The 21140-nt window shown below is 33.3% G+C and overlaps 1 protein-coding gene across 1 annotated transcript; it reads right to left on the bottom strand.

The window, feature by feature from the left end:
* Nucleotides 1-18: 18 nt before the first annotated feature.
* On the bottom strand, nt 19-19221 carry RGS18 (regulator of G protein signaling 18). The gene is made up of 5 exons (XM_008685662.2): nt 18820-19221; nt 18231-18332; nt 17091-17152; nt 3074-3240; nt 19-1629 (listed from the first exon to the last, which is right to left on the bottom strand). Exons 1-5 carry the CDS (start codon nt 18936-18938, stop codon nt 1372-1374), a joined length of 708 nt encoding a protein of 235 aa, XP_008683884.1. The 5' UTR covers nt 18939-19221; the 3' UTR covers nt 19-1371.
* Nucleotides 19222-21140: the final 1919 nt, after the last annotated feature.

The raw sequence follows: 21140 nt of genomic DNA, 5'->3' as shown, positions 1-21140 counted from the left end.
ATTGAATTAGTAGTAAGATCAGTGACAAAACACTTTAATAGTTTCTATCTCAGTATCATTGTAAAATAAGTCTATGTGTAGTTTGATGACAGAAAGGATAATCAACAATCAGCAAGAGCACTTAGTGGTCAAATAAACATTAACTGTATGAATGAAGAAATTAAAAATATTTATTACTATAGGTGATCTGCATTTTTTATATTTTACATTCCAAATAAAATAACATTTGCCAAAGCCAAATGTATGGCATAATTAAATACAGACATTGACATGCAACACATATCTAAAATTAAATATTTCCCTAAAGTAGAGACATATATACTTATTAGCATAATCTTATTTGAATAATATACTATTAAAGACTCAGTGAGACTTGGAACAAGAACACAATCAATGGGGAAATACTTTATTTATAGGAGCCAGTGTAGCAGATGCATGAGTCTCCAGGGCCTTGGACTCCTTGCTTCTTTACCTCCTCTCATTTCTAATTTTTATCCCAGTCCTAGAAGTCCAAAAATAAAACTTAATTACTTCTGAGATAAACCTCCTCTGGGCCTCATTCAAACTGCTGACTGCCCACTACTTTAGTAGCAATTTCTGTTAGCAGATGAGAAGATGCTCCTAGTCCCAACCTGGAGCTATGTATAATCTGGTCATGTTTCTATGGCCATTAGAAGTGTGCTCCACTTACTGGATAAGTCCATGCTCACTTAAGAATGAGCCCAAACCGTGGATCCCATTCTCAGTTATCCACGTGGGTTATGTTTAACCTGGAAGTTCTATAGCGGTGAATGCATCTTCCCCAAAGTTCCTGTTTCTGGCTTGTAACTAGAAGTGATACATTGCTTATTCTTGAACCAGGGTTAGTAACCCAAGAATACATGATTGTCCTCTCCTATTGTAAGAACCGGACCACCTCTAACTCTCTCTACGACGGAGAGAGAAAGAAAGAGTCTTCATCATTATGGAAAATATGTTCCAAATATATGGATATCTGAGCATTAACTTTTTTACATGTAGAAAAAAATATCCAAACTAGGTATTTGTTCTAAGTATTGACAATTTTGCAAAAGCTTAACTTTAATTCAACTTTACGGTCTTATAAAAGATTGTTATTACTTCTTTACTTTCTTTCCATTAAGTAATAAGTTTTTCTGATTATGAATGGAATGAAGTCAAATGGAAGGCTTTACAGAATATATTGGCAGATATAGTATGTGTTATTATAACGTAAGTTTTGATTTACATTTTTAAAATCCTTGACATGATGCATTTTGTTTTAAAAGATGTACTCGTTTGTTAGAAGTAAACATGCTATATTTTAAAAGCAGATTACAAGTTTGCCATCAAAATGAACAAAATTAATTTTCTTTATAACCAAATGGCAACATCTGACTTTACATCCTGGAACTCCGTACAGGTGAATGAGCGTGATCGTCTTCTAAGATTTGTTGGTCTCTGAGGTCTTCCTTCTATCAAGTCTAAATAGATGTCAGATTTCAGAAAACGTGTGTAACTGTCTTGTTCCATAAGCTGATACACTCTGCTTTGTGCAGCATCAAAACTGTGTAGGGTAGGTTGGGTGATGCTCTTAGTAATGACTTCTTTGGTGTGAAAATCAAGGTTAACCTGGATGATGATAATAATAACAAAAAAGTATGATTATGGTCAATTGACTTAAGTAAATGCTTTTGAAAAACAAACAGTGCAGGACTGATCCAATGTTGGAGTGGGCATAAGGCACTTGGATGCTTTTGTGATTTTTTTTGTTATAAGTCTAGGGATCCAGTGATTTACCTGGGCTGGGATTTCATCTGGCTCTTCTCTTCCTATGCATCCGGTCCTTCTCACTTTGCTAATTTAGAATATGAAACATTGTAAATATCATACAGACCATTAGGTTGACCCATTTTCAAAGTGGAAACGAAACTTCATAGAAATTTGGGGCATATTTGGGACTTCAATGAGGGGCTTTTGTTTTATTCCCATGCTCTTTTCACTTTATTATGATATTTTCTCACAAGCAAGTGTGTGCTGAAAATGGATATCTTTAAAGATACAAAATCTTTTAATAGTTCTTATCAAAGCACTACTGCCAAATCTGATTCTGATAGACGTTTTCAGTTAAGGTTCCTTCCTTTTCCCTCATGGGTAACACCATACAATTAGCTGCTTTTTAAAAATCTGTTTATAAAATTGGCCATGGGAAAAACAGAACAATGCATTGAAACACAGAACAGATTGAAACATATTGAAACAAGAAAAACAATCATCATTCCATGTGAAATGATATCTTCACAGACAAATGCTACCTCATGGACAATACTAATTTATAGTGAAATAGAACTCTTAATAGCGATAGACTACCAGTTCTACCACTTCAGCAAAGAAATATTATTTATTGAACACATAATGAAAATATAGAAACTCTATTTAAATTATTTTTGAGGTCAGTCAGGTAATATTTGCTAGTTTTATAGTTTTATTGCTATAGTTTTAGCAATCATGTCACACAATTATCTTATACTGAGCTTGCAGTCCAAGAAAATCACAACTGTTTTTTCACTTGAGCCACTGTCAAATTAGGTTTCCTTCATCTGTCGATTATGATATTTTCTTTTAGTCTATTTTAAAGTGGAGGAATAATTATTTTGGTGCAATCAAAACTTTGCATAGGTAGATGAGCTCACACTAAAATGGTACATTATATGAACATTTTAATTTGTCTTGCTTTCCTCTCTTATAGAAATTGTTAGTTTTGATGAGACATTGCTTATGCTTAGGTGATTAATATGGATAAGAGAATGAATCTAAATGTTGCAAGTAATTGTATTTCCTCTTAGTCTAGAATAAAAATAACCCCAAGGAATGACTTCAATAACACTTTTACTTTCATGGCAAAGTCTTACAATGCATTCTGTTTGTATGTAGGAATTTATATAAATATCCATTTTTGCTTCAATAAAATCTTGACCTTTCTAGTGGAATGTATGAGGATACCGATTTGATAAAGGCAGATTCTCTCAAAAATTTTTCAAGCAGTTTTAAATTTTTACAATCATCTTTACTGTACCTCTTGTGGAGCATCATTCTGTATAAATTTCTCGTATATTGCTTTTGCTTTAAGGCTAATTTGTTGAGGGTCTTTACTTTTCTTGAAATCTTCACAGGCTATCCAAAATTCAATGTTTTCTTCACTGAATTCAGTTTTAAGGAATCTGGTAAAAGTCTCCAGTCCATCTACCAGGAAAAGAAGTGATATATTTTAACTATACAATATTAATGCTGAGGAATTGTACTAGTTAGTTTTTTTTTTCCACCAAATATTTATTTAAATTCCAGTTAACATGCAGTGTGATATTGGTTTTTGGTGTAGAATTTAGTGATTCATCACTTACATACAACACCCAGTGTTCATCACCAGTGCTCACCTTAATACCCATCACCTATTTAACCCCTCTCACTTCCCCTCCTGTATTGTACTACTTGATATCAAAGTATAACTGCAAATATTAACAGAATAGCTATGTCTTCCCTCTAATTCAGTGAAGAAATGCATGTCTGTACAATATACATGAGAGACCTCATATAAATTAGCTGTAATCTTCAAAATTATGAAAAGTGAGTATCACTCCGGTTGAAATGAGGCTGGTATCATACGTAGACCTGAGGAAGAGGGACAAACCCTTACTCTGGACCTTGCTTTGGGTCTCTTTCAGGTCCCTCAGTGCCTTTCTCGGGGGTGTGGGGTTATTCTACAGAGCCAAGAAACTATTCCACTTGGAGCTCATTCTCCCCCATCCCCCACTTCCAGACTGTGCTTCTGTACTCAGGACCCTAGAATTCCCTGTCTAAAAATTCTATGTTACCAGGGTTTGCATAGTCCTCTTCCCCAAGTTCATCCACTAAAGGCACACTGACTCAATGGTATTCACACCCTTAGGATAGGACTTGAATTTGAAGGCTGGGGTGTCCACACAAGTGTGCAAAGAGGATTTTCACAGTATGGAACCAAACCATGAATAGAAAGAGAAGGAAGGTAGGCATGTTGATAGAATAGAACTGTAAAGAGTCTGAGAATTTTAAATTCAAGCTTAATGGTTACACAGTATATTTGCAAAAATAAAAGGACTAAATATATATTTTTAACAGTTTGTTAGCTTGATTTATAGCTTTTAAGCATTTAGATATTTAGTATGGGGTCTCCATTTCTACTTTTGTCCTGAGCTCCATCAATGTTAGGCATTGGTATCAAGTCTTGTGGAAGATGGCCAGGGTTTAAATTCATGTTTAGATAGTTACTACGTAGTCCTGAGTGAAATACCTTTCTTACCATACCTCAGTTTTTCAATATTTAAAATTAAGATAATGATGATACCTATCTGATAGGGTTGTTTAGAGAATTAAAAGCATTGATTTCCAGGAAAGATGGAGTAGGAGGACCTTCACCTTGTCCCATAGATACAACTAGATAACATCCATATCAGTGTAAATAACCCAGAGAATGGCCTGAGGCCTGGCAGAAGAGACTCTCCACAGTTAAATGTAGAGAAGAGGACTTGTTACAGTGGGTAGGAAGGGCAGAGACACAGTTGGGAGCCAAATAGACCCAAGAGACTGTCTGCAGGAGGGAGGGACACAGCAGGCACAGACAGGGGAGAGAAACAGACCCTCGTGCCAGACACCCCAGGCTTAGCCACAATAGCAGAACACATAACACACAGAGGAGACATCCCTGAAGTGCCAGGTTCTGGTGCATAGGGAACATTGCACTGCAGGGCGCCACAGGACTTCTTCATAAGGCCACTATTTTCAAGAGCAGATGTAGCTGACTTTCCTAACACATAGAAACATACACAGAGAGTTAGACAAAATGAAGAGATGGGGGATATGTCTCAAATGAAAGAGCAGCACAAAACAGAAAAATAGACTTAGGGAACTTAGCAACACTATCAAGTGTAATAACTTTTTCATTGTATGGATCCTAGAAGAAAAAGAGAGAGAAAGTGGGGCAGAAAATTTATTTGGAGAAATCATAGCCCAAAAATTCCCAAATCCAAGGAAAGAAACAGAAATCCAGATCCAGGAGGCACAGAGAGCCCCCTAAATCAACCCAAGGAGGTCCACATCAAGACACACAGTCATTAAAATGGCAAAAAGTAGAGATAAAGAGAGAATTTTAAAAGCAGCAAAAGTAAAGAAAACAGTTACATACAAGTGAAACCCCATAAGTCTGTCAGTTGATTTTTCAGCAGAAACTTTACAGGCCAGAATAAAGTGACATGATATATTAGAAGTGCTAAGAGAAAAAACAAAACAAAACCTGCAACCAAGAATACTCTATGCAGCAAAGTTATCATTCTGAATAGGAGAGATAAAGAGATTCCCAGACAAACAAAAATTAAAAGAATTCATGACTACTAAACCATTCCTACAAGAAATGTTAAAAGGAGCTCTTTGAATGGAAAGGAAAGAACATAAGTAGGAATAAGAAAAGCAGAAAGCACAAAACCAGTAAAATTAGGTATATCTATAAAAATTGGTCAAGGGATTCCAAAAATAAAAGGATGTAAAGTATGATACCAAATACCTAAAACATGGAGGGTGGGGGAGAGGAGTAAAGAATGGGTTCAAATGTAAGCAGCCATCAACTTAATATAGACTGCTATATGCATAAGATGTTAGATAAAAACCTAATGGTAACCACAAATCAAAAACCAAAAATAGATATGCAAAAAGTAAAGACAAAGGAATCCAAGTATATCTCTAACAAAAGCCAACAAACCATGAGAGAAGAAAGCAAGAGAGGAGAGAGTTAAAAATATTAAAACATGCAAAGTACTTAAAACGGTGACTAGCACATAGTATTATACTTTGTGGGTTTTGACGGTGATTATGTTAATGGTCTTGATGACTATCATTTATTTAAGGCTCAGTCAGGTAAAGTTTACATAGCTAGAATGTGGCAGAATTAGAATTCATCCCTAAGACAAACTGACTTTAAAACTAGTGCTCATTCAACTTTTTATGGTATTCTACTTTTTTTGGCTTATACACATTTTTAAAAATTAAATCTCTTTATTTTGAGAAAATTGTAAATTCACATGTTGCTGTAGGAGAGAATAGAGATCCCATGTACTCTTTATCCAGTTTCCACCAATGTAACATCTTGCAAAACTATACAGTTGTTATTGAACAGTGCAAGTGTTAGTGGTGCCAACCCCCCACTTCATGCAGTCAAAAGTCCACTTATAACTTTGGACACCTGAAAAACTTAACTGCTTATATTTAACTGTTGAGCAGAAGCCCCCAGTCAATTAACATACATTTTGTATATTATGTATATTGTATACAGTATTCTTACAATAAAGTAAGCCAGATAAAAGAAACTTAAAAAAACCATAAGGAAGAGAAAATGTTAGATTAAAGCCTAATGGTAACCACATTTATAGTACTTTACTGACAAAATCCAAGAATAAGTAGACCTGTAGAGTTCAAACCCACATTGTTCAAGGGTCAACTCTAATAAAACACCACAAGTAAGATAACGATATACCACTATTTAACTATTTACCCATTCAAAAAAAGTGAGCTTTTAAAATTTATTTCACTTAGAGCAGAATTATTTTTCAAATAGGTTATCATGACAACCTTCTAATTAGGGTCCTTACTCTAGGGTTCTGTTACTTGTTCCCACACCCTCTTAGTTTATAATCCACATTCTAGTCAGTAATATCTTTCTATATACAGACTTCATCATGTTTCTCTACTTTTAAAATTCTTCCAGTAGTGCCTTTCATCTCTTTCCACTATCTTTTTCACACTCTAAGTTCCAGGTACTTAAAACATTGTGCTATAGTTGCTTGCTCACTTGTGTTTCTCATGCACTTTTTTAAAGATTCATGAGAAGGACTCTTGTCTAACTTGCCACCAAACTTTGGAGTCATGGCTCAACAAAGTCCATGTTTTTGTTACAAACATTATGCCTAAGAGCAAGAGCTTTATACTAGTATTGAGGCAAATCAGAAAGAGGTTGGTTTCAAAGGATCGAACCGGCCAGAAAAAATAAAGAGGATCTGTGGGGGATATAACAGACTGACAGAAAAGTAATCCAAAACTCCTTAAAGGAAGACAACAGAGTCTAGACTCCTCTATCTTCCTTTATGCTCACATACAATAAAAATTGATTAGGCATGCAAAGAAATATCTAATGTGATCCATTATCAATAACAAAAGCAGTCATTAGAAATTGACCACAAAGTATCCAAAATATTTGAAATAACATACAAGGACAGTAAAAAAGCTATTATTAATTTGTTGAAGAACATAAATGTTAAAAAAGACATAATGAGTGAATAGATGCAAAAACTCAGCAGATAAACTGAAAGGATAGAAACAATCAAATGGAAAGGCTAGAACTGGAATAGAAAATACCTGGGGTAAAAAATCGATTGAATGGACATGACAACAAATTAAAGACTACATAAGAAAGGGTGAGTCAACTACAAGAGAGTTGAATAGAAATTATTTAATCTGAGGAAAAGGAAAGGAGGTAAAGCATAACAACAAAATTATGGGACAACCAGAAAATGAGATGTTAGCTATATCTAACCTATATCAATGATGACATTACATTTCAATGGACTAAATACTTCAATTAACGGTCAGAGATCATCAGACTGCATTCAAAATTAAAACTAGACTATATATTGGCTACAAGAAACACATGTTAAAAATAAAATATTAAGAAGGTGAAATAAAATAGTGAAAATGATACACAACATAGGTGTTTAGCATCTGTATAAAAACAATCTGATGTGGCCTGACAAAGTGACTTCAAAATAAAGAGTATTTCCATTTCATAATTGTAAAGTGGTCAGCTATTACTAGTAAATAATAATCCTAAATATATATGGACTTATTTGCAGAGCTCTAAAATATGTGAAGCAAACTGGCAGAGCTGAAAGAAGTAGAAATATTTACAATTACAGTTGTAGATTTTAATTCTGTTCATTTATAAATTTCTAGAACATGTAGACAGAATATTAATAAGGTTATATAAAACTTAACATTATTAACCAAGTTGACCTAATTGATAATTATAAAACACTCTGCCCAACACCTTTTCAAGAGCACAAGGAAGATTGTCCAAGATAAACACATGGTGGGTAGATGAAAAATAAATCTAAACTTCAAAAGAATGACATCTTATAGAGTATGTCCTTTGCCCACAAGGGTCTTAATAAAAAATTAATACTAGTAACATAGCTAGAAAAGCCTCCAACTATTTGGAAACAAAATAACACACATAAATTCATAGGTCAAATAAGGACTTACATGAGAAATTATGATATATTTACAATTGGATTATAAGAAAAGTACAGCACATCAAAATTAGAGGGGTGCAGTTTACACAGTATTTAGAGGGAAATTCATTGTATGTAAAGCTATACTAGTAAAAAAAGAAGGGTATGAAATCAAGATATAAATTTCTATCTTAAGAAGCTTGAAAATAAGAACAAATTAAAGCCACAGTAAGTAGAAGGGAAAAATAATAAAAACAGAGCAGAAATCTATATGAAAGAAAACAAAACATAGAGAAAATTAGCAAAAGCAAAAAGTTGGTCCTTTGAAAACATTAATAAAATAGAACCCTTAGCAAGATTGTTTCATAGTACAAAGCAAATCAGGAATATTACCACATATCAGAAACATATCACAAAGATAATAAATATTCTGAACAACTTTATACCAATAAACATAAATAAAATGGAAAAATTAAAAAAAAACTACTCAAAATGACACTAAAGAAGTGAAAAATCTGATAGCCCTAATCCAATTAATAAACAGACTTTATACAATAAAAATATTCTCCTCTCCCCGTAAAAAATTTTGGGTCCAGATTTGGTGAATTTTATCAAACACTTAAGAAAAAGTATTCTAATCTTATACAACTCCTTCCAGAAAACAGTGAAGGGATGAATACTTTCCACATCATTTTAATACCAAAACCTGATACTCTTTCCTCCCCAGAAATAAATAAAATAAAATAAAAATATTAAGAAAGACAGAAAAAGAAAACTACAGATCAATATCCATCATGATCAGAGATGCAAAGATTCTGAACAAAAGATTTAAAGATTTAAATTTAGCAATGTATGAAAGGAGAATCAAACATTCTAACATTATGGTTAAAAGAATTGTGAAATAAAATGATAGCTTTCTTTCCTCAACTCATTTTCACTTATATTCATTTCTTATATTCACTACTCTCTAGAATGATTCCTTATGGTCAGTGATGGCTTCTAATATAAAAAGTTCCATACAGAGTGAAGCAAGAAGAATGAATCTCTATTGGTAGAATTATGGAAATGGAGAGATTTTGCATTTATAACATGTTTAGAGGTTCTGAGGTTCTGAGGGCTATGTGCTGCTTATATGCACTACCACATTTAACCTTTACAACAGATGCTAGGAATATGTCCTATATTCATTTTCATAGATGAGGAAACTGAGTTTCAGATAAGTTCGATTTCCCCAAATCTCACTTTTCAAACAAACAAACACATCTTAGAAATGTATCTTTCTTAGGAGCGCAACATTTTGTGTGGTAGGCACAGTAACATCTCTCCAATGATGACTATGCCCTAATTCCCAAAACCTGTGAATATGTCACCTTACATGGAAAAAAGGAGCTTTTGCAGATGTGGGTATGGTTAAGGACCATGAAATGGGGAAATTATCCTGTATTATCCTGTATTATCTAGGTGGATAATCCAATCCAGTCTAAGCACATGAGTCCTTAAAAGTGGAAGAGGAACAGAAGAGTGGGTCAGAGAGATACAATATGAAATGATGTTACTGACCTTAAAGATGGAAAAAGATGGTCATGAGCCAAAAAATGTGGTGGCTTCTAGAAGGTGTGAATAGTCATGAGTTAAGAGCCAGCAAAATAATGGAGACATTTGTCCAAACCTGCAAAGAACTGAATTCTGCTAAAAACCTGAATGGGTAGGAAAGGGATTATCCCCTAGACCCTCCAGAAGGGACAATAGCCTAACCACACCTTGATTCCCCCTTCCTCCCAATAAGACCCATACTGTACTTCTTTTTTTTTTTTTTTTTAAGATTTTACTTATTTGACAGAGAGACTGCAAGAGAGGGAACACAAGCAGGAGGAGTGGGAGAGGAAGAAGCAGGCTTCTGCTGAGCAGTGAGCCTGATGGGGGTCTTGATCCCAGGACCCTGAGATCATGACCTGAGCTTAAGGCAGCCACTTAACAACTGAGCCACCCAGGCGCCCCCCCATACTGTACTTCTGATCCACAGAACTGTAAGATAGTAGATTTGCATTAAGTCACCAGAGATATGGTAACTTGTTACCACAGCAAGGGGAAACTAATACAATCCTCAAACTATGTTTTATATTTCAATTTGTTTATCCTATATATAGAACTTGTCCTCTTTGACAAGCACCATTTTTTTATGTTGTAAGCAATTTTTAAAAAATGTATTAGAGATGCAGGAACAGAAAATGACATGACAACCTATATACATTTCCAAAGTATTGAATATGGGATGACTTCACCACTACCACGACAAAAGAATCATGCAGCTCTATCCCACTGCTCCTTCCATTGGTGTTTCACTGGAATAAGGGGAGATTTTTTTTTCCCCACAAATTAACCCTGAGCACAAGGTGTTAGTGGTTAAATGTTTGTGAAAAAACTAGGAAGACAAGCAAAGGTCAGGCTTACATGAATTTGAGAAGTTATCATTTAAGACTGACAAGCAAGTCAGAACTTTTCTACAGTCATTAGATGCAAAAGTAAGATAATTCCTGGTTAAGCACAACCTTTTTAAAGAGGTCTTAGTGCTAAGCAGTTCCTGAATGAGTCTACAAACTCTAATAACTGAGAATAAGCAAGAATGATCAATGTAGGATATTTAACAACTTTTCTTATTTTTTTTAGCTCACTTAGTGTTTGGTTTTCAAGATTTATTTCTTCATGCTGCATAGTGTGCTTTTCTCCAAATGTAAAAGGGAAATATAAATGGGTAATGATTCTTTGAAGCATTTTGATACACAGAAGATTTTCCTCAAGTACCTAAAAATGTGTATTTTCAGAGTCAAAATAAAATGCCTGTAATCTTGCAATGAGACAATAGTCTGTTCCAGGTTAAACCTAGTTTGGAAAGAGGAAATTAAGTATAAGCATTATTGGGTCTGTGAATAAAGTTACGCTGACCCCAGTGAAGGAAAAAACTTTTCTGATTTCAACTTATTCTATCCATATGTCATGTATAAGTACAACTGATCAGTTTTTAAATGTCAAATTATTCCTAAAGTGAGTTAATAAATGTCACAATTTTGGGAGAATATGACCATTATTTTTCCTATTAACAGATCTCAGTCATAATAAAGTGTTTTGCACTAAACTTCTAAAAGGAATCATCCATATGCCAGGCAACTGAAATTGTCACATATTAAAAATAACTTTCTTCACCTATCTTTTATTTATAAAACACCTAGTATGAACTTGAGGACTGTATTATATGCTGAAAATGCAGTAATATTAAGTGTAATAGAAGTTTTAGGTGTTTGCTAGGGTCCTGACACCTTGCTATATATGCCTTTTATTGGCACAGCTCCATTTAATTTTCATGTTAACCCTATGGAGTAACCCATTTTTACAGATGAAGAAGTTGAGGTTCAAAGGGTTAAGTTGCCCTAAATTTACAGCTGGTAAATTTCAGTGCAGAAGTCTGAACCCAGATGTATTTTGTTCAAAGTTATAAGCTGCCATCAAACAACAAAGTTCCTACTGCTGAGGAATATGAAAGTCAATGGGTGGGCAAGACAGGCATTTATATCCCAAGGACTAATGAAGGATATTTGTGTGGGTTATTTATTCTGTTTGGAACAGCAGAGGAGAAATCAATTTGCATGGAATTCAAATAGAAATCTTTCAAGAAATAAAATAAATGTTTCTTAATATATAGTCCTTTACTAATTCACAAAATATGAGTGTCGACTATGGGCCAGCCAGTGTACTCTGGAATATCATGCAAAAGATCTTTGTTACCATGATTAGTCTTAAGTTTGATACAGACATTCAGAATGAAGTCACAGCACTAATATTAGGAAAAGTGCTATGTGCTAAAAATGCTGATAATGGGTTAATCAAATTGAATGGATTTTGTTGGCATAATATGAATATAATAAAGAAGAATAAATACTGATTCAAGAAATGAATTAATAATGATCAGAAAGTAGTTCATTTATTTAAAAGTTTAAGTAAATTACTTTTTAAAAACTAACATGCAATGTTGTGCAAAATTATCCCAGGACATTAGTTACTTCCTGTTTCTCTTTGGGCAGCTACATTAAATCAGGTCACAATGGAACCATTTCATACACAGAAGGAGTAACTTAACAAACAGTCCTTTAGAAGGCAGCAGTGGTGAATGCAGCTGCCAAAAGTGCATGATGGAACCTGGGATTAGAATTCACACTGGAAGGAGCTGGCTCAATGTGTCATACAAATATGAAACGCTTGTGATTGCATGTTTCTAAATTGAAATTCTGGCATCTGTTGGAGAATTTTTCTGATGCCAAGAAACCAAATGAAACAAAAAGTCAAGAAACTCTCAGGTTGGAAACCCAAGTACAGTATTACTTGGTTGCATGTTTTCCCCTTAAATATTTGGCTTCATAGCTCTTGACCTGACACAGAATGTTGTGGTTACTGTTGCAATAATGATATATTTATGTGATCCATTTATAATTTAGACTGGATTTTACTTACTTTTATTCTGAGACAGATTAAGAAATTGAGTGTTTGGTTTGGGTCAGCCTGATTCAGAAATTCAACTTTGCAGAATACTGCAATCTCTTATCTTGCAGAAAATCAGTAACTGAAAATTGGGAAGGGCACGTTGAAAAGCCACAAGGTAAAAAGTGTAAGGAGAAGTACTCATTTCCTTCTGCAAAAGTGAGTACTCATTTCCTTGCAGCCTTTATTCAAAGTCAGTAGTAAGTATTTTCCACAGTACAATCAGTTTATATTTTTAAAGCAAGGGGGTGCCATGACTTACATATTTTACTTCTCTCATCTATTATGAATTTTTCAGAATTAAGTTTAGTAGAACCACACTAATGGTGCAAAAAGTCCAAGCAAATATTCATTAATGAAAAGGTAAAAAATATTGGAATTATTTGCAATGACTGGAAAATGCACAGTTATGTAGTAGTTGGAAGATTTTCTTATTGATAGAGACTCTCTGCAGGAAATAAAACCTCTTTCACATCTTCAATTACTGATTGAAGATGTGATGGTTAAAAACCTCTATTTATAATCAATCACTCTTCCATATTCTAGGTGTGTGCCTATAAAACTCTGCAAAACTTCTGATAAAGTTTACCAGCAACTAAATAAGTTCAAACTCTGACCTGTTATCTTCTCACAAATCTTGTTCTCCCACCTCTTTTTCTCATCTATAAAAGGCACTGTCATCTTCCTATTAATATGAAACAAAATCTAAAGATCTTTGACTCATCCTTTTTCTTCATCTCCTATCTCTTCATCATCTCACTTTACAATACACACACACATTCAATCAGTCACCAAGTTCATCTGTTTTCTTTCCAAAATAGCCCTTACCTTGAGGTTAACTTTTATATTTGTAACAATCTTGTAGGTAATCCATATTACATGTATAGAATTCTACTTTTTTGTCCATCAGTTTTCTAACAAACTCTTCAAAAGTTTGTCCCCAACTTGACTTTCCAATGTATTTGTTCACTACTCTGCCCCAGTGAAAGTGAACGGGTTGCTTTTCCAAGTTATACCAAAATCTCTTATTTCTCTAGCCATTTTCCTGCCTTTTTCCTAACTCAGGAATTATTTTTTCTTCTGCCTGTTGAAATCTTGCACACATCTAGATAATCTCTTTTAATAATTTTTGAAAGGTTACACGATACCTTGCAAGTTATATAGCATTTTTAAACTATTTAGCTAATTATTTTCAAACATTATTGAGCAGCATTATTTTACTTTCAAAATATCTTATGTCGAACCATATACATATATATGTATACAAATACACACATATGTGTAAGTGCAATATACATATACATACAATATTATTTGAATTGATTTGCTAACTTTATATTGATAATATTTACTTTTATAAAGTCACTCAATGAGAAGACTGATAACTAAATTTGAAATTGATGATTATGAATCACATATAATCTGATATTGTTTTTTTATTTATTCATAATTTCTGTTTCTATTAAATAGCATTTAGAAATTATTGATTTTTATGTGTGCAGTTAAATTATAGATTTTTATGATTCATTTCACAATTTCAGACAAATCTGTCAATAAATGAAGATGGTGGAAAAAATGTATCCTAATATCTGCATAGAAACAAGAGGAACATTTTATTTTAGAATAGATTTAGATTTATGGAAAAGCTATGTAGATGGTGCAGTTTCCTTATACCCCACAACCAAGTTTCTTCCTATTATTAACATCTCATATTGGCAAAGTACATATGTTATAATTGATAAACAAATATTGATACACTTTTATTAACTAAAGTCCATAATTTGTTTAGATTTTCTTGGATTTTATCTTCTGTGGGTTTTTTTTAATTTTTAAAAGAGTTAAACTACATTTGATGAATGAAATTTGGATAAAATAGCGGGATTATCGGGGTGCCTGGGTGGCTCAGTCGTTAAGCCTTCGGCTCAAGTCATGATCCCAGGGTCCTGCTCAGCGGGAAGCCTGCTTTTCCCTCTCCCACTCCCCCTGCTTGTGTTCCCTCTCTCACTGTGTCTCTCTCTGTCAAATAAATACGTAAAATCTTTAAAAAAAATAGTGGGATTATCAAAACACTCCATGGATTATGTCGCTTCTGTGGAATACAGCAAAAAACATGCTCTTTCTGTTTTAGTCTCGCCTGTGTATTGTCTGTCACCCTAAGCCACCCTTCCATTTTCAAATTGTTTCTCAACAAAGAATTACTTTATTTTTAATTCCCTAAATAAATTGCACTGGTTAATGCCCCATGTCTATGTTGGCTCTGCACTTGAATGGTCTCTCTCCTTGTCCAGCTAGTGAATTTTGATTAATCTCCTAAAATCTAGCATAAGAACCATTTATTATGTGGCTCCATTTCTAAAGACGCTAATAATCAGCATACACTGCTTTTAATATCAGCCATTTTTGTCAAACTAAATACCCAATTTTGATTTGTATTTTGTTTATCACTGCATTTCCCCTTTGACTAAATTTAATACAATTTCCTTTTCCTTTATGTAGACATGACATACAGAATTTGAGAAACTTACTCATTTAACCAAAGGGGAATTCTGTAAAATTTGATAGAGTAAGGTCTTTTTTGAAGTGTGTGTGTGTGTGTGTGTGTGTGTGTGTGTGTGTGCAGACTAATGAGTATAACGATCTTTCCTTTTTTTTTTTTTTTGCCTGGAGTCAAGACAGTAGAAATGAGCTGAATTTAACCATTGCAACCAAAAGACTTTTTTAGCTGATTATTTTAAGCTTTATAATTTAATATTACAATAAGCTTTGCAATGAAAAATAATTGGATTTTTGAAGGATTGATTAAAAGAATACTAGTAACATATTTTTTTTGTGAATGCAATATAATTTAATTAGCACTTTGATCAAGAGCAATGATAATAATGTCCAAGTGGGTCAGTGCTGACTTTTGTTATCATGTTGAACCCTCTTGATTCAAATTGCTGCTATTTTACAGCTCTTTAATATTTTCACCAGCAGAGAAAAGAGAGAGAGCAGCAGATTTAATTTTTTCCATTCAGTTTTGACTACTCGTAAAACAGAATGATTACAGAATGCCAGGGGAAATTTTTCTGTAGGACTAATTACCCTCGCTGAATCTTTCTTCTCTCTGTATGGATTGTGGGAGTATGATAAAATTATTATGTACCAGTTTATTAAGTTCAATAAATAAATACAGCTTATATCTTTCTTTTAATTGAAATTTCATCCTGTAAGTGATTTTACCCAGTTGGGAATAAACTGGAAAATAGAAAAGGATTATTAATTTATTGTTGATAATTATTATTTTTCATAATAGAAGTAACAATATACATTTGTGTAGTGTCAGTTATTGGTTTCTTATTCATCATCTCATTTAATCCTGACAGAAATCCATTCCTATTGGAGCTAAAGACATTGTTATTTCCATTTACACTTGAAGAAGCTGAAAGTCAGAGAAATTAGGAAGTTTAACTAAGATTATACAACCATTATATAGCAGAAGAGACCCAGAACTCAGATCTCAAAGGAACCATGGGTTAACCTTTTCCTAGAAACAAATTTGGTTATATTATTTGAGCACTTAATATTTATCAGGTGATATGCTAGGTTTGAGCATCCACAGATGAAAAGACATTTGCTTCCTTATAATAAACTGTCAAATTAAAAAAAAATAGAGTAACAATCTTGCCAGCCTGTCCTCTGACTCATGCTTTGTCAGTGTTGAACAGTCAGGCAAGGAATCAATATTTGTCCTCACCTTTCACTTCACCTACAAAGTTCCATCTTAAATACCCATCTGATTCTCAACTCTTTTACAAAATTCTGCTTTAAAATGAGATGATTGATATGAAGAGTGAAATATTTACAAAATTGAAAAAAAATTATTTTCATGAGGGTTACCTGAATTTCCAATAAAAGAACTACTTTAGATTTTAGATCACTTAACAATAAAAATAACATGGGTAATCAGGTATTTAAAAACCAAGGATCTCATTCAAAAATCAATAAATTAAAAAATTTGAAACTATTAATCACAGCACAAAGAGGTACTATTTCAACCACAATAAGTACTTTTTAGTAAAATCAGAATATTTAAAAAATATTTTCCATTTGTTGACTATTCTATTATTTAGCTATTTCTCTTGATCAGAAACTCAGATTGTTGTAAATTACCAATCAGACTACATTTTATGACAGCCTGTTTTGTATAGTTACATGCATACTTTGCATAATTGTCCATTAAGACATAAAGCATTTGGGAAAAACACCACTAACCTTTATGAGAAAGCAGTTTGTCAAATGATTCACCCCATATCACTGCTTCTTCAGGGGAGACTCTGTTCAAGAAACAAAATGTTTATAATGGAGTATGCAGAAAGTCTGTTTCTGGATCTGCTCTAACTTACTCTTTAACACTGCTCTTTTCAGTCATAGGCTTTCTTCTATTATAATGTAATGAAAATTGTATTTACATTGGAAACTTCAAAAACATCGGTCACCTTTTTTTGATTTTGCCTATCAAACAATATGTTAAAATAACATTAAATATTTTCTCATGAGTATATGAATTATTTTATTTAAAATTAATCATGTGTTAGGTTACGAACAAAGAAAAAGAAATCGGGTCGAGTATCTTTTTTTTTTTCTTGAGAAAACAATTTATTCACCTCTGCATATCCAGTTTAATTCAGCATGTAGAAGAACCTAAACTGACAGTAACTTTTAGCCAAACTTTTTTTTAACTGCAATTTCCTTGAAGCTCTTACCACAATATGCAGCAATGTTTTTTTTTATACAGATACAGGAAGTTTGGCTAATGAGGTTCTAAAGGGATAAGAAATATATTTTAAAAGTTGCAATACAACAAATATTTTATGGTTATAATTTACAAGGTTGAATATATTTGTCGTGGATCTTTTACTGGCCATATTTTATTTTTAGAAAAATGTGTATTATATTAGTATATAAGGCCACTTCATTTTCTGTTTGAATTAAAGAAATGGCTAAAAATGACAAAATATCCCTTTTCATACTTTTTTGCTTTTATACCTAGAGGCATTTATTCAAACTACTAAGGGAAGAGATGAATAGCTCTCCTCTATGACAATATTATATTGTGAAACTCTTAAATTAATGAGTATTTCATCAGTTTATAAGGGGTAAAATATATCATTTAAAATTGACAGGTATATAATTTTAAAAGAACATCTTTAAATTTTTATAAGGTTATTTAATGCAAGTTATTAAAGTGGTTTAATTTTATGGAATATTCCTAGTTTTTTGAAATGAGATCTCTAACCTTCCTTATAATACTGTGTAATTTCCAATAAAATGGAAATCCCTAATTTCCTCTTTCTTAAATCTTTAAGAATAGAATCAGCAAAATCTTCCTTCAAATAATTAAAAGTTATTCACCTTGTTTCTTTGGCCAAGTGCCCAGATCTACTGGAGTGGGTTTCTTCATGAAACTCAGGTTTCTGTACGAGAAGACTTAACCTATTTCTTTTTTCCTTAGCTCTGAAAATGAAAACGCATTAGCTTCAGGACAGTTTGTATGACAATTAAAATCTTTCCTTCTGACTGTCAAACAAATGTGGGATTGGTAATCTCCTGAACATCCCTTCTCACCCACCATCCACCCCCAACACACTCACAATGGTTTTCCTAGTGAATTTCATTCAGTTTGTGGAGGAATTAGTATAGCATATGTGAAATATATTTTGTTTTTTCCTTCAGTGATTGTAAAGTATTTGAGATTATATTTCAATTAAGATTGTTACAAGTTCTTCTATGTGGTTAAAATTGTTGCACTTTTTCAAAAATAAAAACACTTAAGATTTAACAGGTGTTTGTTCCTATTAAACAAAAAGACTTTTTCCCCCAGTTATAATACTACATTCAATATGTTTTCAACCAGATATTTTAAAAACAAGTGCTATCAAATATTTAACATCAATCATGTTTTTTAAAAATATAAAACCGATTTTAAAAATTATGATTTTACCTGATCTTGGCTTCTTTGCTTGCTTCTTCTTTTCCTGAACCATGTATTAACTTGAAAAAAGTTTTTTCTTTTGATTCACACATATTTAATTGAGAAAAGAAAACCAATGATGTTTCCATCTTCTCTAAAATGAAGAGATGTCTAAATTATTACATCCTTCACCCGTTAAAGCTGTTTCATAGTTATACATGGTGCAATAAAAAGTTACCTTAACTTTGTCAGCAGTGCTTAAAAAAATAAAGTAAAAATACAGTCAAGAGCTGTGTGTCTGTCTCCACAAAAAAGTAGAACTGAAGAACCGAAGTACAATTTGGTCCTGAGTTGTTTAGGGAAATGATACTACAAATTTGCAAAATGACTCTTGGTCTCTAAGATAAAGACAAGTATTACCACAGTGCAACTTCTCTTTCTAGTTTGTGCAACCAGAATGATGCTTTAATAGACTCAAATGACACTGTCATTTCCCACAGGAACTTTTAGAATTTTTTTTTTTTAAGATTTTAGTTATTTATTTGACAGAGAGACAGAGAAAGCAAGCATGAGTAGGGGAGGGGCAGATGAAGGGGGAAGCTGACTCCCCGTTGAGCAGAGAGCCTGACCCGGGCTTGATCCCAGGACTCTGGGATCATGAACTGAGCCGAAGGCAGACGCTTAACCGACTGAGCCACCCAGGTGCCCCTAAAAAGTTTTTTAATGTGTATAGTGTGAATTAAAGTAAGTTGTGGTGAAGTACTATATTGAACATTAGGAGATATTTTCCCTTGTTCCTAATTTTTTTTTTACTTATTTTAATTACAATGAATTAAGTAAATTACATTTGATTGACATTTGTTTAACATATTGTATCAAAATAAGAATATAGATGATGGAGTTTTATAGTTGAAAGAGACAGTAGAAAGCATTTCATTCCGTAATTTTTAAGCATAGGTTCATGGAATGATTTTACACATTTAAGAAATTTTTATCAGTCCATGGTGAAAATGGGGAAAGAGGTAATATGTAATTTTTTTTTAAGATTTATTTATTTGAGAGAGAGAGTGCATGTGAATGGGGAGAGGGGCAGAGAGAGGGAGAGAAAGAATCCTCAGATTCCCTGCTCAGTGCAGACCCATCCTGGGACTCCATCCCAGGACCCTGAGATTATTACCTGAGCTGAAATCAAGAGTCAGACGTTCAACTGACTGAGGCTCCCAGGAGTCCTGCAAATTTTTTTTTAAACTACATATATGTTAATATGAAGGAATTCCTTATTTTGAATTTACCTTTCTTTTTTATTGTTAAAATGTTCTTTTTGATGGAAGATTTTAACTAGAGACGGCAATTTGTATGTTTGTTTATGTCCTTATTAAAAAAGAAATGGCAACTCAAATTTGGTTCAGCCCGTTTCTTTTACTGTTTCTTACAACTCTAATATCTAAGAAGTACTGAAGTAGTCCATAATTCACATTTTGTAGAAAAGGGAACCAAGAATGATAGATATTAAGTGATTTATTCTTGCAAAGTCCTGGAGGTCAGTGGAATAGAAGATCTGGAATTATCAGAGCCTTTGATAACCAGGAGCATGTGATTTAATCTAAGAGCCTTTGATCTCCAGTAGTGAATACTTTAATTCCTCTAAAATTGTATATATTAAAAAACAAGTTAACAAATGTAAAAGAAATCTGTTTTATTTTTAGTCTGTTTGAGTTATTGATTTCAAGAAAATAGTTGTCAGGGATACCACCTGGGAGCTCAAAACATTTGCAGAATTGGGGCGCCTGGGTAGCACAGCGGTTAAGCATCTGCCTTTGACTCAGGGCGTGATCCCAGCGTTCTGGGTTCGAGCCCCACATCAGGCTCCTCCACTAAGAGCCTGCTTCTTCCTCTCCTACTCCCCCTGCTTGTGTTCCCTCTCGCGCTGGCTGTCTCTCTCTGTCAAATAAATAAATAAAATCTTTAAAAAAAAAAAACATTTGCAGAATTGAAATTAAAGAATATTTAATATATATTTATACACACTCCATCCTGATTCTATAACTTTCACTTCGAACATATCTTTAAATTCACCTTGGCCGAAAATTGACTGTAAAAAGACTTTATTTGAAGTACCATATCCAGAGGAGAGACAGAAACTTACTGATGTTTTCACAAGATTGGTTGAAATTGTGTGCAAGATGTGCTAACTGCAAGCTGATAGAACTATGGAGAGAGATATTGTGAAAATATGGACACAAGGAAACTGCATTAAGGCCTGTATAAAGGTGTGAAAAAGAATTAGAAGATGTGTGTATTTACTTTTTGTGTATGCAAACAGGTGGAAGCAGGAGAGGAAGAAAAAGGGT

This window comes from Ursus maritimus, unplaced genomic scaffold, assembly GCF_017311325.1.
Source record: "Ursus maritimus isolate PB19 unplaced genomic scaffold, ASM1731132v1 scaffold_2, whole genome shotgun sequence".
Lineage (NCBI taxonomy): Eukaryota > Metazoa > Chordata > Mammalia > Carnivora > Ursidae > Ursus > Ursus maritimus.
This window is presented reverse-complemented; position numbering and strand designations above follow the sequence as displayed.

What these genes read in the sequence shown, in the direction of transcription:
- RGS18 (XM_008685662.2), bottom strand. Translation starts at nt 18,938, where the DNA reads ATGGAAACATCATTGGTTTTCTTTTCTCAATTAAATATGTGTGAATCA. An exon ending in CACTTGGCCAAAGAAACAAG is followed by an intron (nt 17,153 to 18,230) that starts GTGAATAACTTT and finishes TTTCTTGAACAG; the next exon opens with AGTCTCCCCTGAAGAAGCAG. An exon ending in AGAATGATGCTCCACAAGAG is followed by an intron (nt 1,630 to 3,073) that starts GTACAGTAAAGA and finishes ATCATCATCCAG; the next exon opens with GTTAACCTTGATTTTCACAC.